Below are 18104 nucleotides of genomic sequence, written 5' to 3' on the forward strand. Positions count from 1 at the left end.
GAAAAAGCACACTTGCACACATACACCCACACACGGAACAATTGGGAATTTAAATACTGACTATATGTTGATACTAGGGAATTTTTGTTAATTTTTCCCTTGGTGTGGTAATAGTTTTAAAAGGGGAGCCTTATCTTTTAGAGATATATACTGAAATATTATGGATCAATAAATGTTGACACATGATTTTTAGATACCTCTTCAAAATAATACTGGGCGTGTTGGGGGTTAAGCTGCTGGATGAAACATGACTGGCCATATGTTCCTAAGTTTTTCCAGTTGGGTAACAGTCACTGTGTGGCTGTCATACTCTTGTTTCATTATGTACGTGTTTGAAATTGTCCACAATACATTCAAACAGACAAAAAATGTCAAGCTCAACGTTTAAATCAAAATTAAGATATGCAAATTCTGGAGTCCCTGTTAAGAAATAGGAATAACTGTTTAAGAGTGCACTGAATTAAATGGCATGTAGGTCTCCAGCTCAGGGACACAGCCCGATTTTCATGGCTCTGAAGTCCTCTAAAAGATATAAAGACCACAGATTCCTAAGTACCCCATGCCAATTAAACTGACTTTCTGGAAACTGTCTGCTTCATGACCCTACCCACACTGAAAGAGTTATGCCTCTCATTTTACTGAGAGAAGTGAATTCATTTTTCTGCCAGGTGAATAATGCAGGAACTCAGGAATTTTAATGCCGCATTTACTTCTTACTGACTCAGATGAGGGAAAAGCATCTGTTAAAATTCTTGAGCATACAAGATCCAGTGTTTCTTATTAAAACAAAAGAAGGCAAGGAATTAAATCAAATACATCTAAGCTAACTAGTTCTAACTACTTCTTAATTTTATTGGACTTGAAAAAAATTGGTATCCAATTCTTTAAAGGTCTACAAATGAATGTATTTTTCTTGATCAACTACAAAATTATACAATGTCAAACAACTTACATGCCTTTTCTGTTCTGAGAAATTGGTATTTACAGTTTTCATAGCAACATAAAATTTTTTTCTTTTAGAAATGAGAAACATTATTTTTGTAATTCTATTTGTTTAAAATAACATTTGCCAAGAAACCAGACTCCAAAATGTATTTTCCAACTGCAGCTTTGAGTTTATGCCACTCAAAAATGATTATAATTTTAAAAGTTCAACATAATATATAGAGAAAAATGTTTTGTTCAATGCAGATTTTCACACCCTTGGCATTCTTTTCACATTTATTTGTTATCAAAGATAACTATATTACATTTCTGGAAATTAAACTTAAATATTTTTAGAAATCGTACATAGAGAAGAAGGCAGTTTGCCAAACAGAGACAAAATAAGGATTTTACCAAAACAGCAATCAAAAGAAAACATATGTATCAGAGGATTAACTGCTCTATTCATTGGAGCCATCTCCCTCTAAAGGAAATTATTTTTTAATTGTCTTATGGCTACTAATGTCATATGAAGCTACTCTAGCTGTTAATATTTGTGCTTGTTGACATATGACCTGTGACTAACACTGGAGCCTACAGAAAGCAAATTTCCCTTTCATTATCTGCCAGGTGACATGAATCCCCAAGTGTGCACTACATCCTCCTCCTTCTGGATAGAACTCTTTCTTCTATAAACAACTCTTCTCAAGAAGGAGCCAGGGGCGCCTGGGTGGCTCAGTTGGTTAAGCGACTGCCTTCAGCTCAGGTCATGATCCTGGAGTCCCGGGATCGAGTCCCGCATCGGGCTCCCTGCTCGGCGGGGAGTCTGCTTCTCCCTCTGACCCTCCTCCCTCTCATGCTCTCTGTCTCTCATTCTCTCTCTCTCGCAAATAAATAAAATCTTAAAAAAAAAAAAAAAAAAGAAGGAGCCAGAACATTACCATATAAGTTCTCTTTGGTGGAGTCAGCCACCAAGAGCAAGGATCATGAAGAGTAGCCTCAGGTACTCCCTTAGTAACCAGCAGCCCTCATTCCTTACAGACATCTAAGGGCCACTAAGCACACCATCTTGAAAATGCCTATTACCACACAGTTGGGAGACATAGACACAGATAACTATAATATAGGCAAGGCATACTGCTGAAAGGCTGATGAATACAGTCCACAGCTGAACACCACCTCACGGACCCTCCAGAGAGTGAGCTTCCAGGTTTGGCGGCCAGGACTCCAGAGAGGATACAACATCTTCACTGAGCCTTGAAGGCTGACCAGAATGTCAACAGAGAGAGATGGGCTCGCGTGGAGGTATTCCAGATGGAATTTGCAACTCTTGCAAAGGGGAGAAAATGCTAGATGCTATAAAAAAAAAAAAAAGGAGAGCTGTCAGGTTTGGCTTAACTCTGGAGTTTGTGCAGGTGAATCCAGGCAGGGGTATGTGCTGAAAGAGTAGCCTGTGGAGGGTCTTGCATGGAAGTGTTAGCAGTTCTTACATGAGGAGTGAGCATGGTAGCTACAGTCATCCGGACCCTTGTATGGGTTGCCCATCAATCTGCATACTTGGCTTTACCTACACATACTGCCCCTCCTGCAGTGACACTGTATTCCGCGAGATTTGCCTACCAGGACTGAAACCACATTTAAGTCAATCAAGTTTCCATTCCCTTGATGGACATTTTTTGTCAGTTAGTAGAGAGGGTGTCAGAATGAAAACTGGTTTGAGGGGTGCCTGGGTGGCTCAGTCAGTTCAGCGTCTGCCTTCAGCTCAGGTTATGATCTCAGGTCCTGGGATCAAGCCCTGCACTGGGCTCCCTGCTCAGCAGGGAGTCTGCTTCTCCTTCTCCTCTGCCTCTGCCCCTCCCTGCTTGTGCTCTCTCTCTCTCTCTCAAATAAATAAAATCTTAAAAAAAAATGAAAACTGGTTTGAGCTTATTATCCATTTGTTCTTCACTCAGCAAGCACTCAGTGCTTGGTGTGTGCTCTGCGCTGGGCCGACCATGAGGGAAAGCAAGTTGAACAAGACCTTGACTCAGCACCCGGGAGGTCTATAGTATGTAGAGCCACTGTGAAAATTTCAGTTTCTTAAAAGTTAAACAAGTACCTATTCTAGAAACAATTCTACTCCTAGGTATTTGTACAAGTGGAATGAAAACATAATTCACCAAAAACAAAAACAAACAAAAAACCTTGTAAAGGAATGTTCACAGCAGCTTTATTCACAGTAGCCAAAAATGAGAAATAAGCCAGGTGTCCAACAACAGAAGAATAGGGAACTGTGGTAAATTCATCAATGCAAGATGACTCCGTAGTAGAAGGGAACCAACTATAGATTCATGCAATGCCATGGATGCATCTCAAAACCATGCTGAGTAAAAAAAAACTGAACACAAGAAGGTACATAGTGTCTGATTCCATTCCATTCCATTCTAGAATTAAGCAAATTAACCTATGATGATGGAAAGCAGAGGAGTAGTTGCTTCTGGGGGTAGGGACTGGTTGGAAAGGAGTAGAAGGGAGCTTTCTGGAGTGATGGAAATTTCTGTGCCTTGATATTGTTTTCACCAGATTGAAGAGAGTTAATAGGGGAGCATTTCACTGTATTGTGAATTATAACTCAAACAAAACAAACTATATAAAGAATCCTAGAGTCTAAAGGGAAAACAAATGCAAAATATTGTAGAAAGGAACAAAAGGGTGTACTGGACACATAGGATTACACAAGAGAGATTCCTAACCCAGACAAAGAAGGTTTGGAAAAGCATCTAGAATTAAGTGACCCTGGAGTTCAGTCTCGAAAGAGGAGTAAGAGTTAACCAGGATGGAAGAAAAGGGTAGGAGAGAAGATATTCCTGACAGAGGAAGTAGATGTACAAAGGGTGTGGGGGTGTCTGGAGACAGGATGGAGGAGAAGGAAAGGCAGCTAAGAAGTTAAAGGCCAGACCTGGCCCCCAGGCCCAAACACATAACCTCCTGGTTCTTCTTCAGGGAGGACCCCTCTCAGCGCATGGCACCTTTGAAAAGGCCCAAGGAAGCGAACCCAGAAAATCTCTAAGAAGACTGGACACAAACCCTTATCCACAGGCCCAAGTGCTGACCTGGGGGATAAACAAACTCTGTCTTAAATTCACGTTGGATTTGGTTTTCAAAAGACAACCCATATGGTGAATCATGTTGGGATATGTCACTTGGATTTCAACCGTTCCCAAGGGAGAAAAAATGTATTTGAAGGGTGTGCCGTAGGCAACGAATTTATTTCAACATCCACTTACATCAAGTGTTTGCTCCACTATATTTCAAGGAACAGTAGTAGCCTCTGCAAGATGCTGGGCTGGACAGGAGGATACTGTGGTTAAATACTAGGATTTGGGAAGCGCCACTTTTGGACACACATGAGCACAATAAAAGTTTTTGAAAAAGCTGGGTAATTGCAAAACCAGCATTTCCCAATATTGTTATTATGAGACCTGTCCATCACATAGCACCTAGTGACAGCCAGTAGACTTGTGGAACATGTTTTAAGACGGGACTTCTTAGGTAAAACCCAAATGAGATGTAAGTCTTTCAGGCCACCAGAGCCATTGCCTGGAAGCGGTCCAGGGGCTCAAGTCTTCAAATGCACTTCCTCATGATTTATAGCTTTCTTAATGCAAGGTATAGTAACAAGTGATAACTCTGTCTATGGAGTACCTCCAAAGTTCCAGCTATTTTATGCTTTGTCTTATGTAATCCTCTTACCACCTCCAAAGCGGATACTATCAGAAGTCCAATTTTATACACAAGGAAGCAAACACACCAAGTAATCTTAAATACGTGCTTAAAATTGCATAGGTAATAAATGACAGAGCTGGAATATGAACCGAGGCATAATTTCCAACCCTTCTATCTTAACCACCATGCCAGTCAGCCATCTCCACTGTATAATATTAACTCAGTGCATTCCTTTGTGCATTCATTTGTTCGTGTCTCCATGCATTCAAATCCCTCACTTAAAAATGAAGTGCTGATAAATTCATGTCAAGTTCATTACACTGGAAAATACATTTTTAGTCTACGTTTGCTGAAACTGGGTTTAGGAGATGGTAGAAGGTGGATCCTTTATCTTCTCACTTTTGATTATCAGGAGAATACCCTATCACCTACTTTTATCTCAGGAACGTATCTGGTCTTGGTCATTCTGGCCAAAAATGGTATTGGCAAATAGGTTTCAGCCCTAGTGGCTTTTCTGGGTCAGGGTTGATTCAGTCATTGAATTAAGCCCTTCATGAAACACATTTTCTGGAATTTTCCTGAACCATAGATTCTCAAAGCTGGCCAATGGACTCTATTAAAAAAAAAAGAAAAGAATTATCTCTTAAAAAACTAAAAAATCATCACCAATAACCATCACCAGAAGTATTATAAACTTGTAGAAGTACTTTAAGAAAATAAGTATTTTACCTTTAAGCCCCGCTTGACGTATAAAAAGAAGAATTTAATTGTGTCCCTATGTGGGTTGGTGGGTGTGAATCTATCTTAACCAGTAGGTAAGAGATTGAATCTGACAAACGTATCTGCAACATTTACATAGCAATATATCTGTATCTCTTATCCGACAAGTATTTTAATTTACTAGCAGCATGTTGTGCTAAAATCCTCCCATACTCTTACCAGGAGGAATGACAACTTCTTGTAGTAGGGTAATTTTAATGAGATTTTTCCCAATACTTCCTTTGCTCTCAGGCTCACACAGTTCAATTTCAGGCTTTCTCCCTCAAGTTCATTAAGGCATCTTGGACAGAGGAAGCTCACAAAAGACGAATTTAGTTTCTGATCTTTCACAATGCTTTACCCTCAGGCTACTTGACCAGCATTAAATAAGTAAAAAAATTTTTTAATGTGTAAAGATAGTTCAGTGGAATACCCTAAAAGAAAGCTAACAGCCACTCCCCCAACCCCTTTCAGTACTGCAGCTTTCTCCTTTCAGGGGGATGTGATTCCAGTCTGTGGTCCCCAGAGAGACATCAGTGCACAACTGCACTTTTTCACACTGGAGCCTGGATGCAAAATATGGCCTCATTACTACATGCCGACTAACAGACCATCACATTTTGGCCAAAATGTTTCTTACATTTTCTCCATCTGATCTATGTGCCAGTGAAGAGGAGTTTGCATATGCAAAACTCTGTGAGTGTGTTTTAGAGCTCATGCTGAACAGAAGCATTAAGTATCTAAAAATATAGGATGAGCTCTACTTGTGTATAATCTATCATCCCAATCTGGATAATTTAACAAATAATCAAAAATAGTACAGCTTTGGGAGAAATAAATTTGTCAGGAGTCAGAAGTTGAACCTACTCATGGGAAGTAATACAGCTCTGAAAACTTAAGTTTCTTAAAAGAGGGTTCACTTTTAATCAGCTGGGATATATATTAAGCTTCCATATTCTTGTTTTAAGAACATCCTCAAAACATAACCATATGGAAGCAAGTAAAGACAACACAATATACATACATCCAAGCTTATATAATTTTAAGAATGTTTAATAGTTCCATATTTACCATGCTAAAATAAGAAGAAAAAAAAAAAAAAACCCAGCAGAGCTAAACAGTTAACTGCAAGGGCACATCTGAAATGACAAGAATATAAGCTTAAGATCTTAACATACAGATTCCAGAAGCTTCTGGCAGAGTCAAGTATGTGAATTCTCTGACTTGTAATATCACACCATCCCATCTTCTGCCATCTGCCTCTAGCAAATGTCAGTGTATTCCCAGGATGGAAACAAAAAGCTTCCTTTCTGAATCATTCCTACAAAGACTTCAAAAATACGGCCTACTGCAGTTGAGCATTATTGCCTTGAATTCAGGATAAAATACAAAACCATAGCCTCCTTCAGTAATTCAGAAGAATCAAGAATTCCCTCATCTAAATGACTAGTGTCTAAATTGAACGAGGCAAACACTTACAGACTCCTATACTGACAGCCCAGTGAAAGGCCAAACCATTTTTGAGAAATGGGAACTAGAGAACTCACAAGCTACAAGAAAGTACTGAGGCTTCCAAGGACATGTTAGAAAACAGAATGTTAAAAACACCTCCCCATTTGGGGTTTTTCACGAAGAGGTCTTCGAGCATGCAATTTCTGTTTTCTGTTGCTGGAGGATTTAGGAGACTCTCAGAGTGCAATGCGCTTTTTGCAGTGTTACAACATTCTATATGATTAATTGATTGCAAATCACTGCAGAGGGTGCCAAGATCACTGGTAGGAAGCAGGTCATTAAATAAAATTAAAACTCGGCCAATGTTTTCTTGTAAACGTTACTTCCAAACCCTTACAGCACCATTCCTTACAAAATGGCCTCAATTCACCAGAGAAGCAGAGTGTCCTATATTTTTGGCCGATGATCCAAATATTCTATATTTAATCCAAACATCCAGCATGTTATGTTTTAGGAAGAAAAAAGCTGTGGTGTAATGAAATTTGCACAGAGAGAGCTATGGAAAAGAGTCATCATGAAAATAATTAAATTTTGCACAGCCTTACTGTGAAATTGTTCTGTGAAAGGCCCAGAGTCCTATCCTGCATAACTGGAAACTTTGCAAGATTACATTTTTCCTTAGGTAAATCTTCAAACCAAGCATTAATGTTTCAAATTAAATTGAATTAATATGTCATCCAGAAAGAGAATGGAGACCCTGGCCCCTTATCCAAGGAAACTCAACAGTGATTTATCATGGCAAATTAACATCTCCACAAATCAAAACTTGGACCCAGTTTTTTTGTTTTGTTTTTTTTTAATTATCTGGCTCAAATCTGTGCAAAACAACAGGGCAAGACTTCTCCCCCTCAGCCAGCTGTGTCTGGGAATTGACCAGCTGAGAATATAAAGGTGCCTTCCAGTTAGTGTAAAGCAAAGGGATATATTTCTTAAGGTGCCACCACACTTAATTTTAAGATTGCTATCATCAATATGTGATCTCTCAGGCAGTATTTTAAGTCTGACAAGTTAGAAAGTTATGCCAGGGAAATTGGTTCACATTCTAGGAGTATATTTAACTAAACAAATAGTGTTTGTTTTGCCTGGGGAAATATGCTAGACTGTTAAATAGGATTTAGCAAAAGAAAAAGGGTTTAAGAAATTATTTCATTGATGTTGAGCTAACTGCCCATGTTTAATTTACTGGTGTTCGAGCTACTATATGGTTAAAAAAGAAATACCCCAGTGAACAGATGCGCTGGCTAAGTTATTGATAAAATAGATAAATGCTAAGTTGTTTATGTGCCATCTTCCTAAAATGATAGTGATGGGTTCATTTTTATTTTTAGAATAAATTAAAACATTTTATGAAGAACACATTTTAACTTTTTAAAGTTTTCATTTGCCATACAAGCCTATATGGGGCTATACATAATGTTCTAGATGGAAAAATAAATCACACAAAGAGATGCTCTCTAGAGTTGTACAAAGAGTACCTGTACCAATCTGTTAAATAGGACTATACATCAGTAAACACATTTATTTCAACATTAATAAGGAAGAGAAGTTGATAACTGAATCCAGTTAGGTATTAACGGCAAACAATCTTACAGTTACTCTGACATTTTAAGAATGCCGTTAGCATACACCCATCTTACAGGTTTTGGAACTCAGTGGATCCAGTGAGCTAGCCTCCTCTCGCCTGCATGCATTAACCACCAGCACACCCCATGTAACTCTGTCTTTTCTCAACCTTTTCCCGTGCCTCAGTCGAGTCAAGCATTGTGGCTCAAGCTCAGAGGTGCTGTCATTTCTGCTAAAGAGTATGGACCTCGGGTGCCTGGGTGGCTCAGTTGGGTAAGCAACTGCCTTCGGCTCGGGTCACGATCCTGGAGTCCCGGGATCGAGTCCCGCATCGGGCTCCCTGCTCGGCGGGGGGTCTGCTTCTCCCTCTGACCCCCCCCCCTCTCATGCTCTCTGTCTCTCATGCTCTCTCTAGCTCATTCTCTCTCAAGTAAATGAATAAAATCTTTAAAAAAAATAAAAATTAAAAAAAAGAGTATGGACCTTGATGCCTTCCCTCACGTCATAAATATTTATCAAACGTTCATTTTATGCCAAACAGTGTGTTTGGTGCTTCTGAGAGAGCAATTAACAAAGGAGACACATGCAGCTCCCTACCCCTATGAAGCCTATTCTGTACTGGGGCAGGCAGACATTACATAAATTGTTACACAGGTAATTAATTCAAATGATGGTAAGTGCTAATAAGAGGTACTTCCTGGCAATTCTGAACCTTGATTTTTATCCGTCTATCCAGGACTAATAAGAACAAATTGATTCAGAGTAACCAAACTCAAAAGGAGATTGAGGTCATAACCAGAGCACGATTTTTAAATTTCAGAGTAAGGAATGGTTCAGACCAAAATACTGTTGGCCATTCTCAGCATTTTCTTTCTAGTTGAAAACCTACTCAGGGAACTCAAGTACAATTATAAGATTTCCTGGGGATACATGGACATAATGCAACCATTTACATAATGTAACCAGTAAGGGTTGGAAGTTCTATAGGTATGGAAGCTCTATATGCCAAACTGAGATGTTCAGTCGTGTTGCCAGAATACTTCTTACATTTGGTTCTGGAAACATAGTTTACCGATGTAAATTGTTCCTCTATGGAGAGGAACAAAGGGAAGCTACAGGCTGTGCTACTGAATGCCATTTAACATGCCTCCCAGGACAGTTGCGGCACAACCAACACCCCCTCTCAGACCAACACAGAAAAGTAGTTCTGCTTTATATTAGAAAAGATTTCCATTCTGAGTTAAAAAAAATATTTTCCAAATTTAGCTTTTTTTCTAAATCTAAATCTTACCGGCTTTAGTGGCATTTAGGAGACGCTTACATCTTTATCGGTACACCACCCCTGAATCACAATCAGAATTAATTACTTCCAGAAGGTAGGAAGGAAGCAGATATTCCCCAGATCCCAGGACATGCCAGGCATTTTTCCCCCCTGTAGTTCTGTTAACACTTCCTTCCAAATTGTACAGATGGGGAATTAAGGCTTAAGAATCATGCAGCCTTAGGAGCCAGAGTTAGTGTTTGAACTGAGGTTCTCGAACATCAAGCCCAGCACTCCACATTGGCAGTGCAGGGATAGAGGGCAGGCTGGCTGCTTTGGAATCACCTAAGGAGAATGTTCGATACACAAATGTGTAGGCTCCAGCCATGTCCTACCAAATGAGAATCTCTGAACAGAGCAGTTCATACTTTTCATTGCATTTTCCCAGAAATCCTGAGGTGTAGCCAGTTACAGTAACCATGGTTCCAGCAACCAATCCCACCCATGACACCTTACATCTCTTCAGCCTCATCGTTAGACAGTAGCCCTCCATGACACAATCACAGGACTTTGAATCTGGAGTCGGGGGTGGGGGAGGGTCTCTCCCAAGTTTTAAGCCACTGATCGTAAAAACTCTTCCCATTCAACACTATTTTTCTAAATTCATCGTTTCACAGAGACTAAACAAAAAGTAAAAGAGAAAAGTTGCCTTACTTGAAAAACCCAGTGACAGTAACTATCATCTCACAAGATTGCTGTAAAGAAAAAATGAGACCATGAATTCAAATGTGTTTTTAAATGGCATGAAGTACCATATACTATTTCATTATTAATTCTACCCAAAGTGAGTTGGGATAAAATTTCCAAACCAGGAGTATAACTTTCTCTCAATTTAAGTGGATTAAAAAAACAAACCAAACAACAAAAAACAAAAACAAAACAAAACAACAACAAAAAACACTCATTTTTACAAATAAACTTTACTATAACACAGCCAATCTCATTCTTTACACATTGTCTCTGTCTACTTTTGAGGTACAATGGCAGAGCTGACCATATGTGACCAAGACCTGATAGCCCGGAAAGATGAAAACATTCACTCTGTGGTCCTTTAAGAAAAAGTTTGCTACCCACTGAGCCAGATGGCCATATTCTTCTCAGGCAGACATAAATTAACAGTCCTCAGCTGAACACTTCACATTTTAAGCAAGCTCTACAAAATGTAACCTCCATTGCAGGATGGACATAGGGGTAAGAAAGGAGTCCTAGATTCTGATCTGTGGAAGGTAAGATGCTTCCTTTCCCAGTTTTGGATCATTGTCTCATGAGTCAATGCGACTGATAGGAGCATGCTTTATCCTTCAGGTATGTTTGGTATGTAAACGGTTAGAACTTCTCTTCCAAACCCAACCCTCAATCACTTTAAAAATAAAGTCATACAAGGGCACCTGGGTGGCTCAGTCAGTTAAGCATCTGTCTTTGGCTCAGATCATGATCCCAGGGTTCTGGGATCGAGCCCTGCATCTGGCTCCCTGCTCAGCGGGGAGCCTGCTTCTCCTTCTCCCCCGCTTGTGCTCTCTAGCTTTCTCTGTATCTCTCCAAGAAATAAATAAAATCTTTAAAAAAAAAAAAAGAATAAAGCCACACGATACTAGAAAAGCCAAATATGTAGTCCATAGACCACATACGTGTGTATATGTATATTTACGTATATATTTACATGAATGTATATATTTTTTCCTGTTTTAAGCTAAGGATGACCCAAGGCCAGACCTAACCTCTGGAATCATTCATACTGAATGGACTCTCACTTCAGCAGCTTGTTGAAACCAAATTGGAACCCAGGGTGGGAATGAACAGGCAGCCACATGGCTGGCTGCCTGCCTCTGAATCCACCCACCTGCTGGTTTTACTCTCCTGCTGTGTACTGGGCTCTATGTGCTAAGGCAGGATGGCCCTGGCCCAGTTGGCTCACACAGCCAACCTGCCCCCAGAGAACTATGCAATCAGGAAGCTGGCAGCGCCGGGGGCTCACCAGGCCCTACAAGCAAATGGCATGTTTCCCTTTCCTGGTACAAAATCTGCAAAAGGCAAAAGTCAATCATCTACACTTGTCAGTGAGACAGATTAAAATTAAGCCTCTGAGCCCAATTCTTTATAGTCTTGCCATGACGTGGATTACTGAGAGCAAGTAATAACCATGATTTCCTTAAAAATGTTCCCAAAGTGATAATCAAAATTCCATAGGAAAAAGAGTTGCCCAGTAACTTCCCAATAGATGTATCTGGACAAAAAGTTGATGTCATAACGAATGTTCTCAACCCTTCAGTTTTTAGTTCACTTAAACAACTCAAAATAAAGGCATCTAATATCCCTCCCATTCAGAGAGAGCTCAAAGTTCCCAAGGTCCTTCATTAGGGCATAGGTTTGGAAATATGGTCTAATGAATCTACAGACTCAATATTTTCTGCCCCATGCTCTATGTGCTAACATATAGGATTGATAATATATCAATAAGCAGATATAGGGGCGCCTGGGTGGCTCAGTCGGTTAAGCGTCTGCCTTCGGCTCGGGTCATGATCTCAGGGTCCTGGGATCGAGCCCCGCGTCGGGCTCCCTGCTCCGCGGGAAGCCCTGCTTCTCCCTCTCCCCCCTGCTTGTGTTCCCCCTCTCGCTGTCTCTCTCTCTCTCAAATAAATAAATAAAATCTTTAAAAAAAAAAAATAAGCAGATATAGATTATTTATCACAATTTTACAAGTTCAACTCACTTCCCCAACCAAGTAAAAAAGACTTGCAACGTAGTTATATTACAATTCAACTTTAATATATTAAAAAAAGTTTAAAGCTTTCATGATACCTAAAAATATTGCAATGAGAAAAATAATCATTTTATCCTGTGTTAAGGGCTAAACTTCTTCCCCCACCAAATTCATATAATCAACTCCTAACCCCCATTACCTCAAGATGTATTTGGAGATAGAGCCTTCAAAGAGGTAATTACGTGCGGTCATTAGGGTGGACCCTAAACCAATATGAATGGTGTTCTTGTAAGAGGAGGATGTTAGGACACAGACAAGCAGGGGAAGGGGGGAAGCCAATGAGAAGACACAGGGAGAAGACAATCATCTACAAACCAAGGAGAGAGGCCCTCAGCAAAACCAACCCTGCCAACATCTTGATCTCAGACTTTCAGCTTCTAGAACTGTGAGGAAATAATTTTCTGTTGTGTAAGCCTCCCAGTCTGTGGTCCTTTATTATGGCAGCCCCGGGAAACTAACACATCCCTCTTTTCAAATATACTTTTGTCCTTGAAGTTTATGGTATCCAATGCCAGTTTGACTTTTGTGAGAAATTGCCTGAGGTCTTTGGCAAGACTTCTTTCCACAAAGATTACACAAATAAGGCGCCCATTTCTGAATTATGGAATATTTTAAAAACATTAGAAATTATCATATAGTCACTTCTTTAAAACTGTTACTTAAATACTAACTATAGCATGGGTTCTTATTGGGAAATTTTCTATTTTCTTTCCATACATAAAAAACAGGTCAATGAGTTTAACACAGCTGTCTGTATTTAAAAAAAAAAATTGCTAAGATGAAATATTCTGAATACAATGCTTTGAATTTTGACAATATTTTGATGGGCACCAAATCCTAATATGTACTAAAGGGAAACACTCAACACTCTTTTGGAATCCAAATTTAATAAAATTATTCTTCTGCCAATAGCTACATGACTAACACATAAAACTTGGCTCTTGCTGTAAATTTTATCATATGCACGGCAAAACCATAATGCTTTAACTACACTGAAGAGGAACTTTTTAGGCAACCTTCAAAAACTGAGGTACAGATAAAAATATAACTGAAAAGGGAGACTAAGAAGATTTCAGACTAATTTCCATACCATAAAGCGTTTTGTCTGGTGTTGAAAGAAAAGGTCACATATAGACTAATAGATGCACTGTATAAATAGTTCTAGAATTCCAAAGCTAAGAGGGGGAAAAAAAATCACGAAAACAAAGTATTTGTTTTGCCATAAAGAAGAGTAATTAAACTGAGCATTTCACGGGTCCAGTTACATAGCAATTGTCCTACAGGGACTATACAGTTTAAGGAACTTCAAATTTTCTGTAGTCTTGTAGTCTTCTTGAAGTCTGTGTCCCTCAGAGGAGTATTGATTAAGTTCTTAAAACAACCCCCTCTTCCACTAAAAATAAAATCAAACACCAATTTGGATTTAATGCTCAAACACCCAAGACATGTGTTCAGGAAACAACTTCCAAAAGTGGAGAGTAGAGTTCTTTAAAGCGCTACCTTCAAAAATATTTACAAGTAACATGGGGTGATTATTAGGGGACATTAGAGAAACAAACCCTATTTAAGAAAATGTGCCTATTGGGAAAAAAAGTGAAGCTAAAGGGTATTTAGGTTATCTGAAGATGCTCAGTATCCATGTGAGCAATGGCCACCACAGTCCCAAATATTGAGAAGTATCTTCCAAATGGTAATACTAAAAAAGACAGGAAGGGGAAAAAAACAACAATGACAACAATAACAACTGGCCCTTAATTGTGAACATCCTGCTGGGCATCAAGCAACATTTATTTCACTTCTATGCCAACTTCTACAGAAAGTACAATTCCAAAGAGCTTTCTAGAAATCAACCACATGCAGCATCCTGGTGAAGAGTGAGGGCTCTGGAGCCAATCCTCCCAGGCTCCATCTGTTGCTCTACCACTGACTAGCTGTGGGACCTTGGACAAGTCACTGAACCTCTCCATACCTCAGTTTCCCCGCTCAGATGGAGAGAAGAACAGAGCCGTCCCCGTGGATTGTTGCATGAATGTGTTTCTCCCTGGAGAACTGCAGCACAGGGCTTGAAATTTGGTGTCCCCTAATTATTGGTGGTGATGGTGGTGGTAGAGCAAAGCAAAAGCCAGTTACAAGCCGAGCACAACAAAAATGGCTGGTGAAGTTGGACTGAACAAACCAATGAAAAGTCTACCCTCCGTGACATCTAAACACATTCGAGAATCTAATTTACATGCAATTTTTTTCCATCCAGTGCCTCACAGCACACACTGCATTCTAGAGTTTCACATGTCCACTGATCCTACGCCCACAGCACCGGACCAGACAAATAAAGGAACCATTCTTGAAGGAGTTGTCCTCACACAACTGAAACTTAGGGCCTACGGATAAAATCTTCAGCACAGCATTCACTCAACATGGCTAGATGCACATTTCCCAAAAACACCAGCCAAGAACATCAGAGGCAAATTTGGTTGAGTCAGAACAGTGCGAGCCACAGGTCCTCAGGAGTGGTGGCTGAGTGGCCGCTAGCCCAAAGATGCAGCGGCGGACTGTGACAGGGAGCGCGGACATGGCACGGTCCTGAATTCCAGCACCTGGACCGCCACTGTCTCGGCCTTAACGCGCAGACCGCCTTCTGCCAGGGCGGCACCCCCCTCCCCCGCCAGCACACGTTGGGGGCATGGGCGAAGTCTGGCCAAGACCATCAGCAGCGGCTTATTTTCTGCTACTTTCAATGTCAAAAGCTGTGAAAGCACCAGCACAGTTTGAACAATTGTATCTGGCCCCGACCACCCTCCTAAGAACATATATCCCATTTTCATGCCACTTGTCTATCACCTCCTAATCCCCTTCTATTCTCTCCTCCAGAAACTGCTTATCCTGTTTCAAGGAAACAAACATAAACAGGGTTTTCTGACCAGTTGCAAAACTCCAGTGCCTAACAGCACACACTGCATTCTGATCTAATCCCTACTTACACACACAAGGATGTTCCTGAGAGATTCAGGCCAAAGCTAATTTTCCTCTCTTCTGCCAATGTCCTTGGTGTCCTTGGCCTCTGCTGGACACACAATAGCTGAAGCATAAGTACATTTTCTCAGCATTTCCCTTGGCTATCTTTAATTCCTTACATGTGGTGAGACTGGTTTTGGATATAATCACTATTTATTTCCTTAGTACATTTTCTATCTCCTGCAAATCTGCTGCCAAATGTTTAAAAGCTTTGTACTTTGAAGCGCAAGTCAACAGAAGAAGATGGGAGATATACAAAAAGAGAGAGATGCTCCTTTTAAACAAAAGCTGAATGTGGTTTAACTCAAACTGAGTTTTTGAATTCTACCAAAGCCAGGATGCAAAACCACCCTGACAAAAACATAAAAAACACCATAAATAGCGACTTAATGAATCAACACAGCAAAGCAACATTTACCTAGAAAAAGCCTTCTGCAATGTGGTCTCCATAGTACTAAAGTTGCAAGATAATAAAGGAGCTACGTTCTCTAAATTCTGCCTATTTAAAAAAAATCTTAATGAACCATTCCATTTTTTTTTATTTAAGGAATATTTGAAATGATGCTTTGAGTAGTGATTTCATTCTCTCCCAGATGCTGACAAGAAATAAGAATGTTACAGCAGTGACTAAGTAATGCAAAGAATTATCCACTATGAAGAATTCACATCTTTTAGATTAGTAATATATCAACTCTCAGGCAGTGTCACAATTATTACGCTCTGATTCGGAGTAGCTGAGTACACTCAAAACTTTCTGTTGCTGAAAAATCATCCAACTGACATACGAAGAATATATATGAAGCATGGCAACAAATCTGCGTCAAGTTCTGAAGATCTCTATACTATTGCTTGTTTTATGTTTCTGAAAGATTTTGCTGTCAGTGATTTATTTCACATCCATGTGGCCAGCCATTTGTTTATTCTATTGTATGCCATCTGTTTTTTGGTAGAGAGGTTTCAAGTTCTTCTCATTCCCTACTTCATATCCCACAGAAAACAATTTATAATAGACATAGATTTAAATCACTTGGATTCATGTGGCATTGGTAACTCGAGCTGCCTTTCATTTATATTTGGCAAATGCTTTAATGGGATCAGCAAACTGTGTTATTATGTGGTACTTAGGAAGATACAACAATTTTTTTTTTTTTTTAACAATGACAAATGATGTTAACAGTTTCATTTTGGGGTGTTTAATAGCAGGAGAGATTTCACTAACATTAAAGGAAATTGCCCTGATAGACAATAAAGTCCTACCACAAACCCTGTCTCTATCTTTTATTTCTGAGAGCCAATGAGTATGCGTATCGGAATGTGGTAGAGTCTACAGTGAGGAATGACTTTCCCTTACAAGTGAAGCATCTTGGTATTTATCACTTAAGCCACAGATCTGAAAACCCTGTCTGGTTCTTACATCTTGGTGGCATCCTCACAGCAGTCTAACCATGTCCCAACTTTTCTAGAGGATGGCCCCAGACTTCACCAAAGAAAAGTTTATGCCACAAACTCCAGCTCATCAGAACCAATTTATTCCCCTTCTAGGACTCACTTTGATTTGCTCTGAAGAAGAGCCAACCATTCAGAGAAACAGCTTCTTGTTGAAACCATACAGATGATATTTAAAGTGTTAATTACCATTTTTACAAGAATCCTTGCTGCTTGGGTGGAGAGGGGTTATCTGATGACAGGACCCAGCGGCTGTCCACAATTCATGGTTGACATCCAAGGGCTGAGAAATGTCCAACTGGAGGTCTACTTGATTTTCACTAGTCCTTACCAAATCAGAATTAGCTATATTCTGGAGATAAGTAGCATCCTGGACACCTGATAGAGTCGATTTGTTGTACGAGTTAAGTGACATTTGTACTAAAGCTTCATTAACGAAGAATGAATTTTCATGACACAAACTCTCAGATCGATTAAGTTCCATTACCTGTGTAAGAAAATACAGAAAAAAATACAGTAATTTCTCCAGCAATTTGTACAAGTTTTATAAAGTATGTCTAATAGTTTTAGCAATCAAGATTTTTAATAAGTCTTATACCCATCCCCTTTTACTGAGTTAGTGCCAAAACTTCAATTCACTGTGTCTAGCCTACCTTTAAAAACAAAACAAAAGCAAAAAAAACCTAGCAGTCATGCCCTCTACCACTGAAGTGTTTCCACTTTGAGAGCAGCATTTTCATTTTTGCTGAATAAAATGTTGAAAATATATGCATGAGGTATTTGCAATATATGCATGAGGTATTTGCAATAAACGTAATTTAGCCAAGTCGAAAGGAAAATCAGACGCAACACAGACTTTCCTTATCATCAAGTTTGACAACTTTATGCACTATCAGTAAAAAGCATTTCTGTGCTCAGAGCGCAGCGAAGTAAACTCTGGGGGGGAAAATAGAACTGGTGAACCTGAGTAGAAGGGGTACCAATGGAACACAATCTTCAGAAAGGTTTTAATATCCCTCCCAGCCACTAATTAGTATACACATTTTAACTTTATTAGTTAACAGACTAGTATTATACTTGCTAAATTCAGTACCTATAGAT

At 39.6% G+C, this 18104-nt stretch overlaps 1 protein-coding gene across 10 annotated transcripts in view; it reads right to left on the bottom strand.

Annotated features, from left to right (window-relative positions):
- The window catches only part of ARHGEF28 (Rho guanine nucleotide exchange factor 28), a 235204-nt gene that overhangs the window by 11197 nt on the left and 205903 nt on the right, over positions 1-18104 (bottom strand). For 6 of the 10 annotated variants that reach the window (XM_081826744.1, XM_081826746.1, XM_081826743.1 and 3 more), the window contains one exon: positions 17193-17490. The exons of 2 other annotated variants lie outside the window; for them this stretch is intronic. In XM_081826744.1, the coding sequence (XP_081682870.1) occupies positions 17193-17490 (298 nt within the window). Of the gene's footprint in view, positions 1-1832; positions 2281-10438; positions 10480-17192; positions 17491-18104 lie in introns of those variants that run through there. 2 more of the 10 variants (XM_081826747.1, XM_081826745.1) reach the window with 2 other exon arrangements.

This window comes from Leptonychotes weddellii, chromosome 7, assembly GCF_054177405.1.
Source record: "Leptonychotes weddellii isolate Sample4059 chromosome 7, ASM5417740v2, whole genome shotgun sequence".
In the NCBI taxonomy this organism is placed as follows: Eukaryota; Metazoa; Chordata; class Mammalia; order Carnivora; family Phocidae; genus Leptonychotes; species Leptonychotes weddellii.